Raw genomic sequence first — 21,601 nt, 5'->3', positions numbered from 1 at the left:
GTTTGGCCCTTTAGGCACGCGGAAAGTTGAACTGTTCCCGTTCGAATCAGTGCGAGTTTTCAAACTTCTCGTAAAATAGAATACTTCATTCGAAAATATCTCAAATTATGACATGGTACTAGACTATCAACATCTAAAAACCTTTATTTCTTTGCATTAGATGATAACTGAGGAGAACACAGGCACGCCAACCGAGAGCGAACGTTCAACGATTTTCGGCAACAAAGTATATAGTTTGGTACAACATTCGATGGATGATTCGGATCAATCGGCCGCTATTAGCAGGGAATCAATATTCCATTTGGACCAACCAGCCTACGATGAAAAGTTCAATTATTAAATGTTTACAAATGTGAAATTTATTGTTAATACAGAATTAAAATATAGATAAGTTGATCATTACATAGAGAAGTGATGAAGAATTCGTTGTATGCTATATCCGAACTGTGACCAGACGAGAGCCATAAATACGGTAGCGTTTGCCATAATGGACGGGAGCCATAAAGACGAATGCCGTAATGTATGTTTGCCATAGTGTACGATAACCATAATGTACGTTTGCCATAATCCATATATTCAACATTTCCTACGTGATTCAAGGCGAGACGGCCGCAAGTGTTCGCCGGTGACCTGCCGGCCACTGTGGGGGAGGGGGCAGCCCTCGCAGAAATCACATCTGTCTAGGTCTATTTGTTTTCCTAGGTTTATCGACCTCTCGTATTGTTTTTCCTAGTTCTTGCATCGAGATACCTTTTATGAAGAGAAAAGCGACAAAGCCATTTTTTCAAACTGAATCAATAAGGCCTCTTATTTGTTATTTATTGTTTACATTCATCGGATAAATGGTCTATATGAACACTTACGAAATAAGAGATAAAACTATGGGGTTTACATATAAAATTGTCAAACGGTCACGAAAAACACTAGAGCTAACATTAAAATCAAACAAACAATAGTACCGGTTAAATAACAAACAAATTGATCTGATGGGCTCATTCTGTGCGTAGTCTGTTCTATGTTGTTTGTTGTAGTCTCATAATATTCCAATGTCGGACATGACGTGGCTGTACATTGAGGTTTATTATGGCGAGGATCCAAGGTGCATCGATTTCTCCCAGTAGAACCTTGCCGACGAAGGTCGTCCTTTGGATGTTTCGCCGCTTTTCAAGGGTGTCTATTCCCAGCAGACGGCATAGTGATTCGTAGGATGGTACCTCATCTGGGTTTCGCGAAGGAATGAATCTCAAGGCATGTTTCATGAACCGTGACTGGATCTTTTCGATTTTAGCTGTCCAAACACTACGAAACGGGCTCCATACAATAGCAGCTGTTTTCAAGACTGCTCGAACCAGGCTGAACTACAAGGCGCGCAAGCAGTACGGGTCACGGAACTCAGTTGAGACGCGGAGAATAAACCCAAGATTTCTCCGAGATTTGGCAATGATGTGACTGTAATGCTCCCGAAAGTTCAATTCCGAGTCTAGCATAACCCCAAGGTAACGTACTACGTTTATTTTATCTACGTGTTCATTTCCTATCATGTACGTCCATTGAATCGGGTGCTTTTTCCTTGTAAAAGTGACTACTGAGCATTTAGCTACGCTAATCACTAGGAAGTTGCGTTTGCACCAGGCAGTCAGTGGAGGTTTTGATTGCCCAGGAAATTTTAAGGTCATTGGCATACAGTAGTTTGCAACCTTCCGGTAAGCATTGGCTAACGTCGTTGAAAAATATGATAAATAGTAATGGCCGTAAATTACTGCCATATGGGATCCCTGAACGATTATGGAATTATTCTGATTCTGTTGAGCCCAGTTTTACACACAGTCGACGATCAGTCAGGTACGACTTGAACCAGTTAATAAGGTTTGTTGATACCCCTAAACGGTCAAGTTTGGTTAGCAAGATTTGGTGATTAACTTTATCGAAGGCTGCCTTTAGATCCGTATAAATTGCATCAACTTGAAGCCCCTGTTCCATGTATGTCGATTTCGTCGCGCTGGTCCTTCAAGCTTTGAACTGGTCGAAGTGTAGCTTTGGACCATCATACCATATACCAAAACTTGAAAAGTATAAATTATGGCAAACGTACATTATGGTTCCCGTCCATTATGGCATTCGTACGTATGGCAAACGGCTAATGGGGTGTCGTCGAAAACATCAAATTCGCGCGAATTCTTAACGGATTGTAGATGATAGGAAATCTGCTCGGCAAGTCCAGCAAAAATGGTCTATTTTGGGTGGGTGTAGATAGGTAAGTCGCATATGAGCAATATTGCCAAAGCTGGGTCACTATATTTCGTTTCCTAACTAAAAGGTCCTTTTGTAGACTAAATCTCGCCTGATTTTTGAACAGGTCCTAATTGCAAATGAGAGATCTCTTTATACCTCCTCTCTTACGTTTATTACGGCTGTAAGAAAGCACATCAATGCAATATTTCGTAATTATTAGCTAGCTTATGACGCCAAAAACCATTTCTTGCGAAAAAGATGCCGTCAAGTGTATTTAAATCGTCGTGATAAGCGTAACAGAGTGTGGTGGAATAATCCTGGAAAGAGAAAATGGTTACTAAAACATTATTTCATTAAACACTTATCTTTTTAGTTAATAATAAACTCCTTTCCGTTCGTAGCATTGCGTTTCCACTTAGTGAAAAAGTACAAGGGTCCATGCCTAGTGGCACGGGCGCAGGCTTGAAGTAGGACTACGAATGTAGTGCAATTCGTCTCCCAATGCTAAAGCCGGTGATATTTGTATGAATTTCATATATAGATACTCAAGTTGCGCATTAAAGAATTGTGTTCTTACATGTGATACATGTTGGTGCAGATTTGGGGAATTATTTCGAACAGTTTCGGGTAGAAGCAGATTATTTTTTGCAAAAATCTGGCATCCCAGGTTCCGCTAGGCAGCTTTAAACACATGTGTATGTGATACGATTTGTTTCGAGTTTCGACTACATCATGGACACGCTGCTGTTTTGTTAAGGAAGGTTGGGAACACGATTACGATTCTGCCTGGACTGGCCCTGGACCGGTGGCATCTGTATTTTGTTTCGTGATGCCGTAATTTCGCCATTACGCTATGAAGGTCATCTGTGGTGTGCTGGAAATGGCAAGGTCGCAGAAGTTTTACTAGTTCGCAGCTAAATAATAAACAAGCAAAGTAAAGAATGAAAGTTTCAATTTAATCATTCGTAAGCAAAATAGTGCACCAGTCTGGCAGCTTTGTTTTAAATACATCGATGTTTTGAATCCAACACAGTCGGCGTAACTTCCACTCCACACCAAACAATAATCGGCTGCTGCCGAGTTTTACCACCTTTGCCGCGTCCGGACAGGGAGATAAAATCGTAACTCTCATTATTATTTGTAACCCAAACAACGCGAAAATGATGCCGTTCGCAAAATCAATTCAACTGCTTCATATACTTATTCAGTAGTTCTTAAAAGAACTGATTGTTTTCTACCAGCTGTTAATAATACAAATCGAAGAAATTTACTGCTTGGCAGCAGCTTTTTTCGGACAGCATTCTCCGTTAGAACTTCTTTTGGCTTTGGAGTTATCGATGCCTTTGCTATGGTCTTCATTGACTTAGTAATCTTGCTTCTCGCTAGCAAGTTTGGTAGGCGAACGAACCGGAAACGCCAGTTCTTTGTTTGGACCAGCTTTCTCTTGTTGAAAACTAACTTCAAAGCCTTTTTCACGAATGTGTCCAACCTTGAAACGTCACAATTGTAGCTGGCGGCGATATACTTCTAGACGGCTTGCAACGAGGATCCGTTGACTCTTCGGTTTATTGGCGTCTCGCTTAGTGAATTTGGATGTCTTCGTTGCCTTATTCCGGGGAAGAACAGCTGAAGCTCAACGATTTTCGAGCGGATTGCGGCGGCGTGGGAAGGCAAACATTTTTAGCAAAAATAAAATTAAAGTGTCATGAGTTAGAAGACCGCATGGTGAGTCACCACATATTTAATGTTTTATAGATCAAATCAGAAGAAATTCTTCATGATTTAAAGAAACAGCGACATTTGGAAATTTAATTAAAGAAATTTAGTATACAGAAAATTTTCATCTCTTCATTAACAAATTCGTTCGTCCTAAAAAGGACGGGTTGTGGTAATTTATGAGGTCGAAAATCCGGCCAGCAGAACGGCTTGAATGTTTGAAACAACACCTCCCAGGGCAATGGTGACAATGGTTACCGGACAGAGCATTTTCCATTAATTCAAGCTCTTCCGCTCCCGCAACCAAATATTCTAATATAGCCGATAATAGATCGATGCTCCGGTACCAACGCGTTCTGCGCACTCTACACCAAACCATGATCGGCTGCTGCTGCTGCTGCTGCCGCTGCGCTGCGTTTTACCAGTTTGCCGAGTCCAGTGAGGGAGATATAATCGCAACTCTCTGCTGTCTGCTCTGTACCGTACCGATGTCAATGCGAAAATGATGCCGTTCGCCGGCTTACTTCTGATTATATACCAGAGCAAACGGCACCAAGTTGTAACAAAGGCGGATCAACGTAGGGCAGAGAATCATAGACACGAAAGAAAGGCGGTACAACGAAACCGTACTCCGTACATTGTTTGAACAAAACCGGTGTCCGGTGCTTCCTTAATGAAGAGCTACCAGTTTCTGCAGAGCAACCTAATATGAAGCATCGACATCGTCTTCATGCCACCGAAAATCAGTGGAAAGGCCGCAAAGCGCGATAGGAAAAAGAAGACAGAAATATTCTTCGGAAGGTTTGTCTTAATACAGTTTAAACATGTAATTTCTGACGGGCTCGTACTTCGAACGCTCATACTAAACTGCCAACTTTAAACTTTCACTTTAAAATGTGAGAAAAATCAATTTTACTGCTTCGTATACTTTTATTCAGTAGTTCTTAAAAGAACTGATTGTTTTCTACCAGATATTAGTAATGCAAATCTACGAAATTTACATCTAGGCAGCAGTTTTTTTCGGGCACCTTCTCCACTGGAACGACTTCCTTTGACTCTGGGGCTTTCGGTGCCTTTGCTACGGTTTTCATTGGCTTAGTAGATTTTTGTTCGGGGGCACCATCGCATATTTACTAGTACAGCTTTAATCGGAGCCGCCTTTGCAGCAGCTAGCAAAGATAAATTGTTTTCGTCCGTTTTATCAACCTTGAACGAATCGGAATCGCCTGTTCTTTTCGACAGCTAATTTCAAAACCTTTTTCACGAATGTGTCCGAATGTGGCGATTCCGATTGGACCTTGGAACGTCACAATTGTGGCTAGCGGCGATTTACTTCTAACGGCTTGCAGCGAGGATCCATTGATTTTACTGGGTATTGATAGCAGCAAAAACCATATCGTTCGCTGGCGGACGAGTCGGTGGCTTCTTCGGTTTGTTGGCGTCTTGCATGGTGAATTTGAATGTCTTCGATGCCTTATTCCGAGCCAGCAGCAACCACTGAAGCTCAACAATTTTCGAGCGGATTCTATAGAGCGTAAATTAAATACAATCAAAGGTCAGCTTAACCCATAGCTCATTTCGTATATATTTCTGTCATCTGTGCTAGGGAAGCATTGGCGTGGGAAGGCAAAAACATGAAAATAATGAAATAATGAATATCCGTCTAAAATTTTCTCAATTATTAAACGTTTGTTTGGAAAACATGGAATCTATTGTATTGTTATAGATTTTTTGAAAAATTTTCAATCGATTGATACCAATATGTCTAGAATCTGTTGACGGATGACTGAGTTATAAGCGTGCAAACCATAACCACTTTTCGTTACATGTTCCCTTTTCGTTTTTCTAAAGTGCACCCCAATATAGAAATCAAAGAAGTAGTCCTACTTCAAAACTAAGTAAACAAATGAGCATGACAGCTCATTTTGATTTGTATATCTCGACTCGATTGCAACTTGGAAATACGAAATCATAATTCTCGGGTACTTTTTTCATTTCGTCGTATCTGCAAATGAGAGATTCTCGTCATATCTTCTCTCTTCCGCTGTTAACGGCGATACTAATGCATTTTGACAACTGTGGTGCTAAACCATTAGTTCGAAATGGCAATCTCTCCGCAATCGAATGATTTTATAGCCAAATATCCGTTGAAAACATGTTGAAAATGTTACTTTTACAATTCCCAGTACCCAACAATTTTGCTGGGTGTCAATTAGTTTTTGTATAAGTAAACTCGATGGCGTTAAAGAACGCCCAATTCCGCCTGCTGCTATATCTTCTATATAATAAAACCAAGTTGGTTTGTTTGTTTGTAAGGGATAAACTCAAGAACGGCAGGACGAAATTGCATGGTTCTTTTTTCAGTTGATGTGTTTTGGTTTACGTCAGGTTTATACGCAAAAAAAAATATTAAAAATCTACGCGAAAAACTGAAAAATAGTAAAAACCCGATATTTTACTTTTCCCGCCATTCGTCGCATAGATAATGTTTTAGACTACTATGATTATTATCGGTGCAAATCAACCGGCGTCGCATTCAATATGAAGCGTCGTTGCTGGGCTAACAAACATGTTGATGGGGGTAACTTTGATTGAATGGTCAATAGTGCCTGATTTTCACAGAACATCTGTTCGTTACAACTGTGTTAAAAATACTGAATACTGAAATACTTAGAAACTGAGTTAGAAATGTTAGTTCGATTTAATCGACGTTTTTCGGCGAAAGAAGTATGAAGATTTTTAAATACCAGTTAGTCCGGACGTTTCGAGCTACTACTAGTCTTCGCTCATCATCTGCGGACAACTTTTTCGTCCATTAGGTTCTACTTGGTTTATCTTTCTCCAAGTCTAAGTAGAACCTAATGGACGAAAAAGTTGTCCGCAGATGATGAGCGAAGACCAGTAGTAGCTCGAAACGTGCGGACTAACTGGTATTTAAAAAATCTTCATACTTCTTTCGCCGAAAAACGACGATTAAATCGAACAAACATTGCGGTGGCGGCGATTATCTGAAATCAACATTAGTTAGAAATGGTAATCTTTCCAGAATCCTAAAACTTATTGCCAAATATTCATTGAAAACATGTGGAAAATGTTGATTTTTCAATTTACAGCACTCAACAGTTAAGCTGGCTGTTAATTTATTTTTTGTAAAAGTAAATTCGATAGCTCTAGATAATGCCTAATTCCGTCTGCTGTAGTTGTCCGTTAATATGGTATGCAATATACATATATTGAAACAGAATCTTTATTCTTGCTAATAAACAGTTTTATGGGCTAGCAAATTTAAAAAATAATAAATGTTGTATAATGCGTTGGGGGTTCAGTTTATAGAAGAGCCTAATAGTCTAAAACTAATTCTTTCACATTATTTATCAAATTAATGAAATTAATCAGAACTGGAAACTTTCTACGTTGTATGCGTTTCTAATGCATGTTTACATTTACATTTTCGTATGTTTGAGGAGCCCAGCAAGAAATGAAATTAGCAAATAACATTGATTATATTCTGAGGAATAATGAAACCTATCAGATTGGTATAATATACTAACAAAGGTAATTGTTTGAGGACTTTCAGTAGAGTATAATTCATTCGATAAATTCTTACCAATCGATTGATAAGTAAAATTAAAAATCTAATGAATCTAATTGACATTCCTTTTTCATACATATGAATATCAAATTTAAATTCAAAAATTACGGTGACAATCACAACAAAGCTCTGATTTCGATAGAGGAAATCGAAAGTGTCAACAAATTATATGTTTAATAAACCAACAATTTGCGTAAAAAAACAAGCAAAATTTCAAATCAATAATGGGGGAATGCACAAAGGCGAAAGAAACATTTGAGGGCGTTGAACAGAACAATCATAGATTTCGGCGGCAATGAAAATATATAGTAGACTAATCTCAAGTTGACCTTGAAATGCGGTCATACATATATATTAATATTTTTTTGAGACGATGGTTCTACAATTGATGAAGGGACGGTAGGGGAAAGAAATGAAAATTTTTTGGTGACGGAGGGGAAGAGCGGAAAGGAAGGGGGGGGGGGGGGTATTGGTAGCTATGCTTGACAAGTAGTCATTTTGACTCCTACCTTTTGTCCAATGCTGGAAGGTGCATGAGTCGAACCAAGCTGTAATGAAATATAGTTGGTGGTGCAAAGATTCTGTTCTCAAAAAGTTTTGAATGAATATTGCATATCATTAGATAGTTAACTGCAGTAGACGGAATTAGGTGTTATATAATAACATCGAGTCTACTTTTACAAAAAATAAATTGACACTCAGCAAACTGTTGGGTACTGAGAATTGAAATATCAACATTTTCCATATGTTTTTAGCGTATATTTGGCAATACATTTTACGATTTTGATTGCCATTTCTAACTAATGGTTTAGCACAGTTGTAAGAAACAGATGTTCTATGAAAATCCGGTAGTCAATTAACCATTCCCTCAAAAGATAAACTTCTCAAAAACGCACAAAACTTAACCTACACTTTGAGTACATCCAAAATTTACTATTTACGGCATTTAATTCAATTGGTGGCAGTACGAAGTTTGCCGGGTCAGCTAGTATATCTATACCTATAAAGAAGGATTTCTGTCTGTCTGTCTGTCTGTCCTGTGTTCCTTATAGAATCAAAAACTACTGAACCAATCGGCGTGAAAATTTGCATGTAGAGGTTTTTGGGGCCAGGAAAGGTTTTCGTGATGGTTAGAGACCCCTCCCCCCACTAAGAGGGGGGGCTCCCATACAAATGAAACACAAATTTCTGCATAACTCGAGAACTAATCAAGCAAATAGAACCAAATTTGGCATGTGGGTGTTTTCGGTGACAAGAATTTATTCTAGGGTAATTTGAGACCCCTCCCCTCTTTATAAGGGGAATTATAACTCCTCTCCCCTTTAAGAGGGGGGGTTTCCATACAAATTTCCTCATAACTCGAGAACTAATCAAGCAAATGGAACCAAATTTGGCATGTGAAAGTTTTCGAGGGCAAGAAAATTTTCTATGTTGAATTAGGACCCCTCCTCACTTTAAGAGGGGGGGCTCCTGTACAAATGAAATACCAATTTTCTCATAACTCGAGAACTAATCAAGCAAATGGAACCAAATTTGGCATGTGTGTGTTTTTGGAGACAAATTTTTTTTCTATGATGAATTGGGACCCCTCCCCACTTTAAGAGGAGGGGCTCCTGTACAAATGAAATACAAATTTCCTCATAACTCGAGAACTAATCAAGCGAATTGAACCAAATTTGGCATATGTGTGTTTTTGGAGACAATTTTTTTTTCAATGATGAATTGGGACCCCTCCCCACTTTAGGAGGGGGGGTCCTATACAAACGAAATACAAATTTCCTCATAACTCGAGAACTAATCCAGCAAATGGAACCAAATTTGGCATGTAGGTGTTTTTGGAGGCAAGAATTTTTTCTGTGATGAATTAGGACCTCTTCCCACATTAGGAGAGGGGGCTCCAATACAAATGAAATACAAATTTCCCCATAACTCGAGAACTAATCAAGCAAATAGAACCAAATTCGGCATGTGGAGGTTTTTGGAGGCAAAAATATTTTCTACGGTGAATTAGGATCCTTCCACACTTCAAGAGGGGGGGGGGCTTCTACACAAATGAAATAGAAATTTCCTCATAATTCGAGAACTAATCAAGCAAATGGAACCATATTTGGCATGTGGTTGTTTTTGGAGGCAACCATTTTTCCCATTATGAATTAGTACTTCTTACCTTTTAAGGAGGGGGGGGGCTCCCATTCAAACGAAATACAAATTTGCTCATAACTTTAGAACTAATCAAGCAAATGGAACCAAATTTAGCATGTAGGAGATTTTTGAGTCTTGAATTTATTTTATAATAGTTAGAGACCTCTCACCCCTGTGGTAGGGGGATATGGACTCTCATACAAATAAAACAGAAATTTTTGCGAAACTCAAAAACTAATCCAACTCGAGAAATTCGAGACTCTTCCATAAAACATTAATCAATAACAAGACCACAAAAACTATCTATACTAACACTAGATCATTCAGGACGAGTCGGTCGCGAGTGTTGCCGGTGACCCGCCGTCGGAAGCGCCGCCCCCTGGGGGGCTTGCAAAACTCGAGATAGTGACAAAGATCATCCGAGATTCATGATTTATGTACAACACAGGTTAATTTGTGGCAATACGAAGTTTGTCGGGTCAGCTAGTCTACTATATAAAAATGGATTTCTGTCTGTCTGTCTGTCGGGATGTTCCTTATAGAATCAAAAACTACTGAACCAATCGGCGAGAAAATTTGCATGTAGAGGTTTTTGGGGCCAGGAAAGGTTTTAGTGATGGTTAGAGACCCCTCCCCCCACTAAGAGGGGGGGCTCCCATACAAATGAAACACAAATTTCTGCATAACTCGAGAACAAATCAAGCAATTAGAACAAAATTTGGCATGTGGGTGTGTTTGGTGACAAGAAATCATTCCATGGTAAATTGGGACCCCTCCCCTCTTTAGAAGGGGAATTATGACTCCTATCCCCTTTAAGAGGGGGGACTTCCATACAAATGAAATACAAATTTCCTCATAACTCGAGAACTAATCAAGCAAATGGAACCAAATTTGGCATGTGGGTGTTTTTGGAGACAAAAATTTTTTATATGATGAGCTGGGACCCCTCCCCAATTTAGGAGGGGGGATACTATACAAACGAAATACAAATTTTTTTATAACTCGAGAGCTAATCAAGTAAATGGAACCAAATTTGGCATGTGAAAGTTTTCGAGGGCAAAAATATTTTTATGGTGAACTCCCCACTTTAAGAGGGGGGGGGGGGGCTCCTGTACCAATACAATAAAAATTTCCTCATAACTCGAGAACTAATCAAGCAAATGGAACCAAATTTGGCATGTGGGTGTTTTTGGAGACAAAAATTTTTTCTATGATGAATTGGGACCCCTCCTCACTTTAGGAGGGGGGGTCCCATACAAATGAAATACAAATTTCCTCATAACTCGAGAACTAATCAAGCGAATTGAACCAAATTTGGCGTGTGAAAGTTTTCGAGGGCAACAATATTTTCTATGGTGAATTAGGGCCCCTCCCCACTTTAGGAGGGGGGCTCCTATACAAATGAAATACAAATTTCCTCAACTTGAGAACTAATCCAGCAAATGGAACCAAATTTGGCATGTGGGTGTTTTTTAAGGCAAGAATTTTTTCTATGATGAATTAGGACCCCTCCCCACTTTAGGAGGGGGGGCTTCTATACAAATGAAATACAAATTTCCTCATAACTCGAAAACTAATCAAGCAAATAGAACCAAATTTGGCAAGCGGAGGTTTTTGGAGGCAAAAATATTTTCTATGGTGAATTAGGACACCTCCCCACTTTAGGAGGGGGGGGGGGCTGCTATGCAAATGAAAAACAAATTTCCTCATAACTCAAGAACTAATCAAGCAAATGAAACCAAATTCGACATGTAAGCGATTTTGGAGGCAAGATTTTTTTCTATGGTGAATTACGACCCCTTCCCCTTTTAAGAGGGGGGCTCCTATACAAATGAAATACAAATTTCCTTATAATTTGAGTACTAATCAAGCAATTTGGCATGTGGGGCTTTTAGGGGGCAGAAATTTTTTCTATGATGAATTAAGACCCCTCCCCTGTTTAGGAGGGGGGCGAAGGGGTCCCATGCAAATGAAATTCAAATTTCCTTATAACTTGAGAACTAATCAAGCAAATGGAACCAAATTTGGCATGTGGGAGATTTTGGAGTCTTGAATTTATTTTATGATAGAGACCTCTCACCCCTGTGGTAAGGGGATATGGACTCTCATACAAATAAAACAGATTTTTTTGCGAAACTCAAAAACTAATCGAACTCTAGAAATTCGAGACTCTTCCATAAAACATTAGTCAATAACAAGACCACAAAAGCTATCTATAGTAACACTAGATCATTCAGGACGAGACGGTCGCGAGTGTTGCCGGTGACCCGCCGTCGGAAGCGCCGCCCACTGGGGGGAGGCAACTTCCCCGCAGAAATCACTACTGTCTAGGTTTATTTGTTTTCCTAGGTCTACTTGGGTTTCCTGGAACGAGCGACAGCGAGTAAGGAGAGGATCGCGAAATGGGACTTTCCACAAAAAACTTTTCCGTGAAATGGTACACTCCACTTAAGGTTTTTCGCAAAATGATATTCGGCGAAATGTTGTACAATCATGGCGAATATTACTATCCGCTTTCTGGCTATTCAATGAGGGGACAGGGGAGTTGTTTTCTACTTTATTGTATAATTTGTCTATTAAACTACCCATTCCTGGTAACTAATAAGCATTAACATAAGCAGCAAATCAGCGTATCTGGCATTTTATACTGCACGTTGTTGTATATAATGTTTTTGACTGCATAGGTGTTGTAAATTGGCATCTAAAATTGTATTCAAATTCTTCGTGTCGGTAATTAGCTGTAAATTAGCATTGTCAGCACTATAAGAAGGTTATCAGTAAAGTAGCTGTATATTTTGCCAAAATAGCATTTAATTAGCATTTAAGGCGACTTTAATGCTTATTGGCCTACATTTAAATAGCATTGATGATGCTTATTAATTACCTGGGATGCTTTCATAGTTACGTAACTGCCAAAATAAATCATCTAAGGTTGAACTCCTCAGAAACTTGCAAAACTCGAGATTGTGACAAAGATCATCCGAGATTCATGATTTATGTACAACACAGGTTATTTTGTGGCACTACGAAGTCTGTCTGTCTGTCCGTATGTTCCTTATAGAATCGAAAACTACTGAACCAATCGGCATAAAAATATGCATGTAGAGGTTTTTTGGGGCCAGGAAAGGTTTTAGTGATGGTTAGAAACCCCTCCCCCACTAAGAGGGGGGGCTCCCATACAAATGAAACACAAATTTCTGCATAACTCGACAACTAATCAAGCAAATAGAACAAAATTTGGCATGTGTGTGTTTTCGGTGACAAGAATTTATTCTATGGTAAATTGAGACCCCTCCCTTCTTTATAAGAGGAATTATAACTCCTCTATTCTGTAGGGGGGGCTTCCATGCAAATTTCCTCATAACTCGAGAACTAATCAAGCAAATGGAACCAAATTTGGCATGTGAAGGTTTTCGAGGGCAAGAATATTTTCTATAGTAAATTAGGATCCCTCCCCACTTTAGGAGGGGGGGCTCGTGTACCAAAGAAACACAATTTTCCTCATAACTCGAGTAGTAATTAAGCAAATGGAACCAAATTTGGCAAGTGGGTGTTTTTGGAGACAAAAATTTTTTCTATGATGAATTGGGACCCCTCCCCGTTTTAGGAGGGGGGGATCCTATACACATGAAATACAAATTTCCTCATAACTGAAGAACTAATCAAGCAAATGGAACAAAATTTGGCATGTGAAAGTTTTCGAGGGCAAGAATATTTTCTATGGTGATAAGGACCCCTCCCCACTTTAAAACGAGGGGCCCTATACAAACGAAATACAAATTTCCTCATAACTCGAGAACTAATCAAGCAAATGGAACAAAATTTGGCACGTGGGTGTTTTTGGAGACAAATTTTTTTTCTATGATGAATTGGGACCCCTCCCCACTTTAGGAAGGGGGCTCCTATACAAATGAAAATCAAATTTCCTCATAACTCGAGAACTAATCAAGCAAATAGAACCAAATTTGGCATGTGGAGGTTTCTGGAGGCAAAAATATTTTCTATGGTGAATTAGGACCCCTCCCAACTTTAACAGGGGTGCTTCTACACAAATGAAATACAAATTTCCTCATAATTCGAGACTTAATCAAGCAAATGGAACCATATTTGGCATGTGGGTGTTTTTGGAGGCAACCATTTTTTCTATGATGAATTAGGACCCCTTACCTTTTTAAGAGGGGGGCTCTCATACAAACGAAATACAAATTTCCTCATAACTCTAGAACTAATCAAGCAAATGGAACCAAATTTATCATGTGGGTGTTTTTGTAGGTGAGAATATTTTCTATGGTATATTTTCTATGGATTTCCCCACTTTAAGAGGGGGGGGCTACTATACAAATGAAAAACAAATTTCCTCATAACTCGAGAACTAATCAAGCAAATGGAACCAAATTTGACATGTAAGTGGTTTTGGACGCAAGATTTTTTTCTATGGTGAATTGAGACCCCTCTCTTCTTTAGAAAGCAAGTTATGGCCCATCTCCCCTTTAAGAGGGTGGGCTTCCATACAAATGAAATGCAAATTTCCTCTTATCTCGAGAACTAATCAATCAAATGGCCATGTGCCATGTTGACCATGGCCATCAACCAAATTTGGCATGTGGGAGTTTTAGATGGCAGAAATTTTTTCTATGGTGAATTACGACCCCTTCCCCTTTTAAGAGGGGAGCTCCCATACAAATGAAATTCAAATTTCCTTATAACTTGAGAACTAATCAAGCAAATGCAACCAAATTTGGCATGTGGGAGATTTTGGAGTCTTGAATTTATTTTACGATAGTTAGAGACCTCTCACCCCTGTGGTAGGGGGATATAGACTCTCATACAAATAAAACAGAAATTTTTGCGAAACTCAAAAACTAATCGAACTCGAGAAATTCGAGACTCTTCCATAATTCCATAATTCCATCTCGGATGATCTTTGTCACAATCTCGAGTTTTGCAAGCCCCCCAGTGGGCGGCGCTTCCGACGGCGGGTCACCGGCAACACTCGCGACCGTCTCGTCCTGAATGATCTAGTGTTACTATAGATAGTTTTTGTGGTCTTGTATTGACTAATGTTTTATGGAAGAGTCTCGAATTTCTCGAGTTCGATTAGTTTTTGAGTTTCGCAAAAATTTATGTTTTATTTGTATGAGAGTCCATATCCTCCTACCACAGGGGTGAGAGGTCTCTAACTATCGTAAAATAAATTCAAGACTCCAAAATCTCCCACATGCCAAATTTGGTTCCATTTGCTTGATTAGTTCTCAAGTTATAAGGAAATTTGAATTTCATTTGTATGAGAGCCCCCCTCTTAAAAGGGGCAGGGGTCGTAATTCACCATAGAAAAAATTTCTGCCGTCTAAAACTCCCACATGCCAAATTTCGTTCCATTTGATTGATTAGTTCTCGAGATAAGAGGAAATTTGCATTTCATTTGTATGGAAGCCCACCCTCTTAAAGGGGAGATGGGCCATAACTCGCTTTCCAAAGAAGATAGGGGTCTCAATTCACCATAGAAAAAAATCTTGCCCCCAAAACCACTTACATGTCAAATTTGGTTCCATTTGTTTGATTAGTTCTCGAGTTATGAGAAAATTTGTTTTTCATTTGTATAGGAGCCCCCCCCCTCTTAAAGTAGGGAGGGGTCCTAATTCACCATAGAAAATGTTCTTGCCTACAAAAACACCCACTTGCTAAATTTGGTTGCATTTGCTTGATTAGTTCCAGAGTTACGAAATTTGTATTTCGTTTGTATGAGAGTCCCCCCTCTTAAAAAGGTAAGGGGTCCTAATTCATGATAGAAAAAAAGGTTGCCTCCAAAAACACCCACATGCTAAATGTGGTTCCATTTGCTTGATTAGTTCTCGAATTATCAGCAAATTTGTATTTCATTTGTGTAGAAGCACCCCCTCTTAAAGTTGGGAGGGGTCCTAATTCACCATGGAAAATATTCTTGCCCTCGAAAACTTTTACATGCAAAATTTTGTTCCACTTGCTTGATTAGTTCTCGGGTTATGAGGAAATTTGTATTTTATTTGTATAGGAGCCCCCCCTCCTAAAGTGGGGCGGGGATCCAACTCATCATAGAAAAAAAATTTGTCTCCAAAAACACCCACATGCCAAATGTGGTTCCATTTGCTTGATTAGTTCTTGAGTTATGAGGAAATTTGTATTTCATTTGTATGGGATCCCCCCTCCTAAAACGGGGAGGGGTCCCAATTCATCATAGAAAAAAATTTTGTCTCCAAAAACACCCACATTCCAAATTTGGTTCCATTTGCTTAATTACTTCTCGAGTTATGAGGAAATTTGTATTTCTTTGGTACAGGAGCCCCCCCCCCCTCTTGAAGTATATATATATATCTATACCTATAAAGAAGGATTTCTGTCTGTCTGTCTGTCCGTATGTTCCTTATAGAATCGAAAACTACTGAGCCAATCGGCATGAAAATATGCATGTAGAGGTTTTTTGGGGCCAGGAAAGGTTTTAGTGATGGTTAGAAATCCCTCCCCCACTAAGAGGGCGGGCTCCCATACAAATGAAACACAAATTTCTGCATAACTCGACAACTAATCAAGCAAATAGAACAAAATTTGGCATGTGGGTGTTTTCGGTGACAAGAATTTATTCTTTGGCAAATTGAGACCCCTCCCCTCTTTATAAGGGGAATTATAACTCCTCTCCTCTTTAAAAGGGGGGGCTTCCATACAAATTTCCTCATAACTCGAGAACTAATCAAGCAAATGGAACCAAATTTGGCATGTGTGTGTTTTTGAAGACAAAATTTTTTTCTATGATGAATTGGGACCCCTCCCCACTTTAAGAGGGGGGGGGGCTCCTATACAAACGAAATACAAATTTCCTTATAACTCGAGAGCTAATCCAGCAAATGGAACCAAATTTGGCATGTAGGTGTTTTTGGAGGCAAGAATGTTTTCTATGATGAATAAGAACCTCTCCCCACTTTAGGAGGGGGGGCTCCTATACAAATGAAATACAAATTTCCTCATAACTCGAGAACTAATCAAGCAAATAGAACCAAATTTGGCATGTGGGTGTTTTCGGTGACAAGAATTTATTCTATGGTAAATTGAGACCCCTCCCTCTTTATAAGGGGAATTGTAACTCCTGTCTCCTTTAAGAGGGGGGGCTTCCATACAAATTTCCTCATAACTCGAGAACTAATCAAGCAAATGCAACCAACTTTGGCTTGTGAAGGTTTTCGAGGGCAAGGAAATTTTCTACGGTGAATTAGGACCCCTCCCCACTTTAAGAGGAGGGGCTCCTGTACAAATGAAATACAAATTTCCTCATAACTCGAGAACTAATCATGCGAATTGAACCAAATTTGGCATGTGTGTGTTTTTGGAGACAATTTTTTTTTCAATGATGAATTGGGACCCCTCCCCACTTTAGGAGGGGGGTCCTATACAAACGAAATACAAATTTCCTCATAACTCGAGAACTAATCCAGCAAATGGAACCAAATTTGGCGTGTAGGTGTTTTTGGAGGCAAGAATTTTTTCTGTGATGAATTAGGACCTCTTCCCACATTAGGAGGGGGGACTCCAATACAAATGAAATACAAATTTTCCCATAACTCGAGAACTAATCAAGCAAATAGAACCAAATTCGGCATGTGGAGGTTTTTGGAGGCAAAAATATTTTCTACGGTGAATTAGGATCCTTCCACACTTCAAGAGGGGGGGCTTCTACACAAATGAAATACAAATTTCCTCATAATTCGAGAACTAATCAAGCAAATGGAACCATATTTGGCATGTGGGTGTTTTTGGATGCAACCATCTTTCCCATGATGAATTAGGACTTCTTACCTTTTTAGGAGGGGGGGGGGGCTCCCATTCAAACGAAATACAAATTTGCTCATAACTTTAGAACTAATCAAGCAAATGGAACCAAATTTGGCATGTGAGAGTTTTAGATGGCAGAATTTTTTTTCTGTGGTGTATTACGACCCCTTTCCCTTTTAAGAGGGTGGGCTCCCATACAAATGAAATACAAATTTCCTTATAATTTGAGTACTAATCAAGCAAATGGAACCAAATTTAGCATGTAGGAAATTTTTGAGTCTTGAATTTATTTTATGATAGTTAGAGACCTCTCACCCCTGTGGTAGGGAGATATGGACTCTCATACAAATAAAACAGAATTTTTTGCGAAACTCAAAAACTAATCCAACTCGAGAAATTCGAGACTCTTCCATAAAACATTAATCAATAACAAGACCACAAAAACTATCTATAGTAACACTAGATCATTCAGGACGAGCCGGTCGCGAGTGTTGCCGGTGACCCGCCGTCGGAAGCGCCGCCCACTGGGGGGCTTGCAAAACTCGAGAAGTGACAAAGATCATCCGAGATTCATGATTTATGTACAACACAGGTTAATTTGTGGCAATACGAAGTTTGTCGGGTCAGCTAGTATATATATATAAATATTCAAAACTGTTGAGAAGAGAATTATTGCACCACCAACTATATTTTCAAAACATTCATTTTCATATACGAAATCTATGATTGTTCTCAAATACATTTTTTGGCTTTGTGCATTTTCCAATTATTAGTTTGAAATTTTGCATGTGCATGAGCACATTTGCTCCATCAGAATCAGAGCTTTGTTTTAATTTCCACGATAATTTCAAAATCTTAATTTGAAATTCTAATATGTATCCGATGTCAATATTCATTAGATCTTCAATTTTATTTGGTTTATCAATCGATTGGTAAGAATTCCTCGAATTGCACCGCTGAATTTCAATAACTTATTTTCAAACATTTAACTGTGTTAGTATATTATACCAATCCGAAAGGTTGCATTATTCCTTAAAATGTAATCAATGTTATATTGCCTTTCTTGCATTACATTACATCTCTTCCTGCACCCCTCAAACATACGAAAATGCAAATAAATGTACGTTTTGCTTAAAACCCAAACGACGTTTTGTACGAACGACGAGGAAAGCTGTCAAATTGAGGTGAGTGATCCCTTGATTCAGCACGAATTGCACCATAACGCAATGTCAATTGCTATCAACATTGCAACATATCGAAGGAATACCACAGAACAGGGTGACACAAAAATTAGTTTAAATTTACGACACGCTAATTTTGCCGCAATTTCTGACGAGCTTTCGCATATCGACTGGCAAAATATTTTCATTTCCCCTGACGTATTTGATGCTGCTCTAATGAAACCGGTAACTGATGAAATGATTAATTTTGTTAATCGTTTTGAAGCGTTTGACCGTGTGGACAATAATTATTTTCTGGTAGAAACGGCACTAGATTTCAACGTAACAGCATTTTACCATGCAGTATATAAAGTTCTATCCCGACATTGCGCAATAATTGGTAAACGTGAGTTAGCAACCAATTATCCCGCATGGTTTGACGGTGAAACAATATCGCTATTAAAAAAGGAGAAAAAGCTGTACAATAAATTCAGAAAAAGCAGGTTATCTTCCGACGAATTGGCATATAGGCAAGTTCGTGATGCTTTTAAATCCAGGAATAGAGCACAACATAAACTATACATGGACAGGTTGCAGAGGGACATTCAGCTCAACCCGAAGACCTTTTGGACTTATGTTAATTCGAAGCGTCAGGACAAAGGATTGCCGATAAATGTTGCGTATAAAGACAAAAAAGCCGGAAATGCATCCGAAGCAGCTGAGCTGTTCTCTGAGTTCTTTAAAATCCAAGGTCAGGATACACTGAATCTCCGTTATCAGATCCAACACCAGCTACGTTCGAACTATCGTCGACAGACATTCTTAATAAAATTTTGTCTTTAGATACTTCTAAATCCAGTGGGCCTGACGGAATTCCGAATGCTTTGTTGAAATGTTGTGTAGATGGTTTATTAGCTCCACTACACAGCCTATTCAGTGCCTCATTAGCAACAGGTTCATTCCCAAAGTTATGGAAGATCTCGCACATTATACCAATTCACAAAAAAGGTTCTAAGCTGCCGGTTGAGAACTATAGAGGAAGCGCCATTCTCTCGGCCATACCTAAATTGTTTGAATCTCTGGTATATGAGCAATTGTATCTTATAATTGAACCAAAAATTTCAAGTTTTCAACATGGTTTCCTTAAAAAACGCTCAACGGTAACGAATTTGGCAGAATTTGTCTCGAGAACCGCGCAATGGATGATGAATGGTTATCAGGTGGATACAATCTACACGGATATGTCGAAGGCGTTTGATGTAATTAATATAGATGCGATTGCAGCTGTGTTACCAAAATATGGAATAGGCGGAATGAATCTGCAGTGGATAGACGATTATTTAAGAAATCGATCGCAATATGTCAAGATTGATAAAAGCAAATCAATGTCGTATCCCGTTTGGTCTGGTGTACCCCAAGGGAGCCATCTTGGACCTTTACTTTTCGTAACTATCATGAACGAGCTTCCGGAACTACTTCCCGATGTTTACATCCTAATTTATGCCGACGATGTTAAGATTTTTCTCCCAGTAAAATGCATGAATGATTGTCGCATACTTCAAGATAGCGTCGATCGGTTCGTCGGCTTTTGCGAAATGTTTGGTCTCAGAGTGAATACAACGAAGTGCAGCGTGGTTTCGTTCACTCGAAAACCAAACAAATTGTTGGCTGAGTACCTAATAGAAGGTGACGTAATTCCTAGAAAGGATTGTGTATGTGATCTTGGAGTAGAAATAGATAATGAGCTCAACTTTGTTCGTCATGTGGAAAAGATAGGCAAATTCATTGTTCAGTTTAATCAAACGCCTTAGTGGAGATCTGAATGACCCGTATACTATCATTACTCTATACAATTCCTTAGTACGCAGTGGTATTGAATACGCGAGCATAATTTGGCAACCATGCTATGAAGTGCATAAGAAACGAGTCGAACGAATTCAGAAAAAAATTATACGCTATGCCCTTCGGAATTTAGGATGGTCTGGAGAGATGCCCGATTACAAGTCGTTATGCATGTTGATTCGAACGGAAAGCTTAGAGAGCAGACGACGTACCACCGATGCTCTTTTCCTAAAGGAAAAGTTTCCTCAGTGGCAGGTATAACTCGTCATATTTGTTTAGTCAGATAACCGTGTACGATGGACGTTCTTCGTTGAGGCGGGTTAGGCCTTTCCAATTGACAAATAGAGTCCAAAACTATGCTAGAAACGAACCAGTATATAGAATGATGTCCATATTTAATAATTATCGCGATATTGATAATGTTCAAATGACAAAGCAGCAAATTAAGTGTAGTTTTAGATTGTTTTATGTAAATTTTATGTGATAAATAATTAGTTTTAATGATGATAACGGGCGAAGCCTATCAATCAGTTAATCAATAAATAGAATAAATAAATAAAACCCTATCTTGTCCTCTTTATTTTTTCGGTATTTCATGCCCCAAAGCAATTTGCGACAGAATTATAATTTTGTGATCCTTTTTGCTCATATATTTTTGCTTGAAATGAAAAAACAAAAAAATATTAACGTTATTATAATACGATTTATTATAATGGGTTGCCATTTTTGCAAAACGTTTTTACACTCTTACTGCTAAGGCCATTGCAAATTATTTTCAAAGTTTTTGTCACCCCCTCTTTGAAATTGACTTTGATTTTCAATCGGGGTGCAAAAAAAATGTTGGATATATGTCAAAAATTTTATAAAATCAATTGTCTGCGGGCTCTACAACCGGAGGAACTCCAATATTGAGTATACGGAGTGTTAAAGTGGAAATTCAAACAATGGAATTTCCGAAGATTGGCAAAACAATTTTTTCAGATTTTGACTGCCTTTGGTAGGTTTTTGCATGGAAAATAACGTATAAATGAAAAGCAAAAATAACTTTGGTTTTCACGTTTAAGCTTAATTAAATTAATTTTTTGCTCGTTTAAGAAATCTTTGTTTTTTTCGAAAT

The 21,601-nt window shown here is 38.8% G+C and overlaps 2 protein-coding genes across 3 annotated transcripts in view; one reads left to right on the top strand and one right to left on the bottom strand.

The window, feature by feature from the left end:
* The window catches only part of LOC128743620 (lysosomal-associated transmembrane protein 4B), a 53,569-nt gene extending 53,190 nt beyond the window's left edge, over window positions 1-379 (top strand). Inside the window, exon 7 of the transcript XR_008412313.1 lies at window positions 161-379. The gene's annotated coding sequence lies outside the window, so the exon portion shown is untranslated. The remainder of the gene's footprint in view (window positions 1-160) is intronic.
* The window catches only part of LOC128743619 (uncharacterized), a 187,993-nt gene continuing 166,771 nt past the window's right edge, over window positions 380-21,601 (bottom strand). Inside the window, exons 8-9 of one of the 2 annotated variants that reach the window (XR_008412312.1) lie at window positions 2,810-3,106; window positions 380-2,736 (exon numbers count right to left, since the gene is read on the bottom strand). Coding sequence is in view for 1 of the 2 variants with exons in the window: in XM_053840225.1 (XP_053696200.1) it covers window positions 3,079-3,106 (28 nt within the window). In the remaining variant the exon portion in view is untranslated. Of the gene's footprint in view, window positions 2,737-2,802; window positions 3,107-21,601 lie in introns of those variants that run through there. The other variant, XM_053840225.1, reaches the window with a different exon arrangement.

This window comes from Sabethes cyaneus, chromosome 3 (assembly GCF_943734655.1).
Source record: "Sabethes cyaneus chromosome 3, idSabCyanKW18_F2, whole genome shotgun sequence".
Classification (NCBI taxonomy): domain Eukaryota; kingdom Metazoa; phylum Arthropoda; class Insecta; order Diptera; family Culicidae; genus Sabethes; species Sabethes cyaneus.
This window is presented reverse-complemented; position numbering and strand designations above follow the sequence as displayed.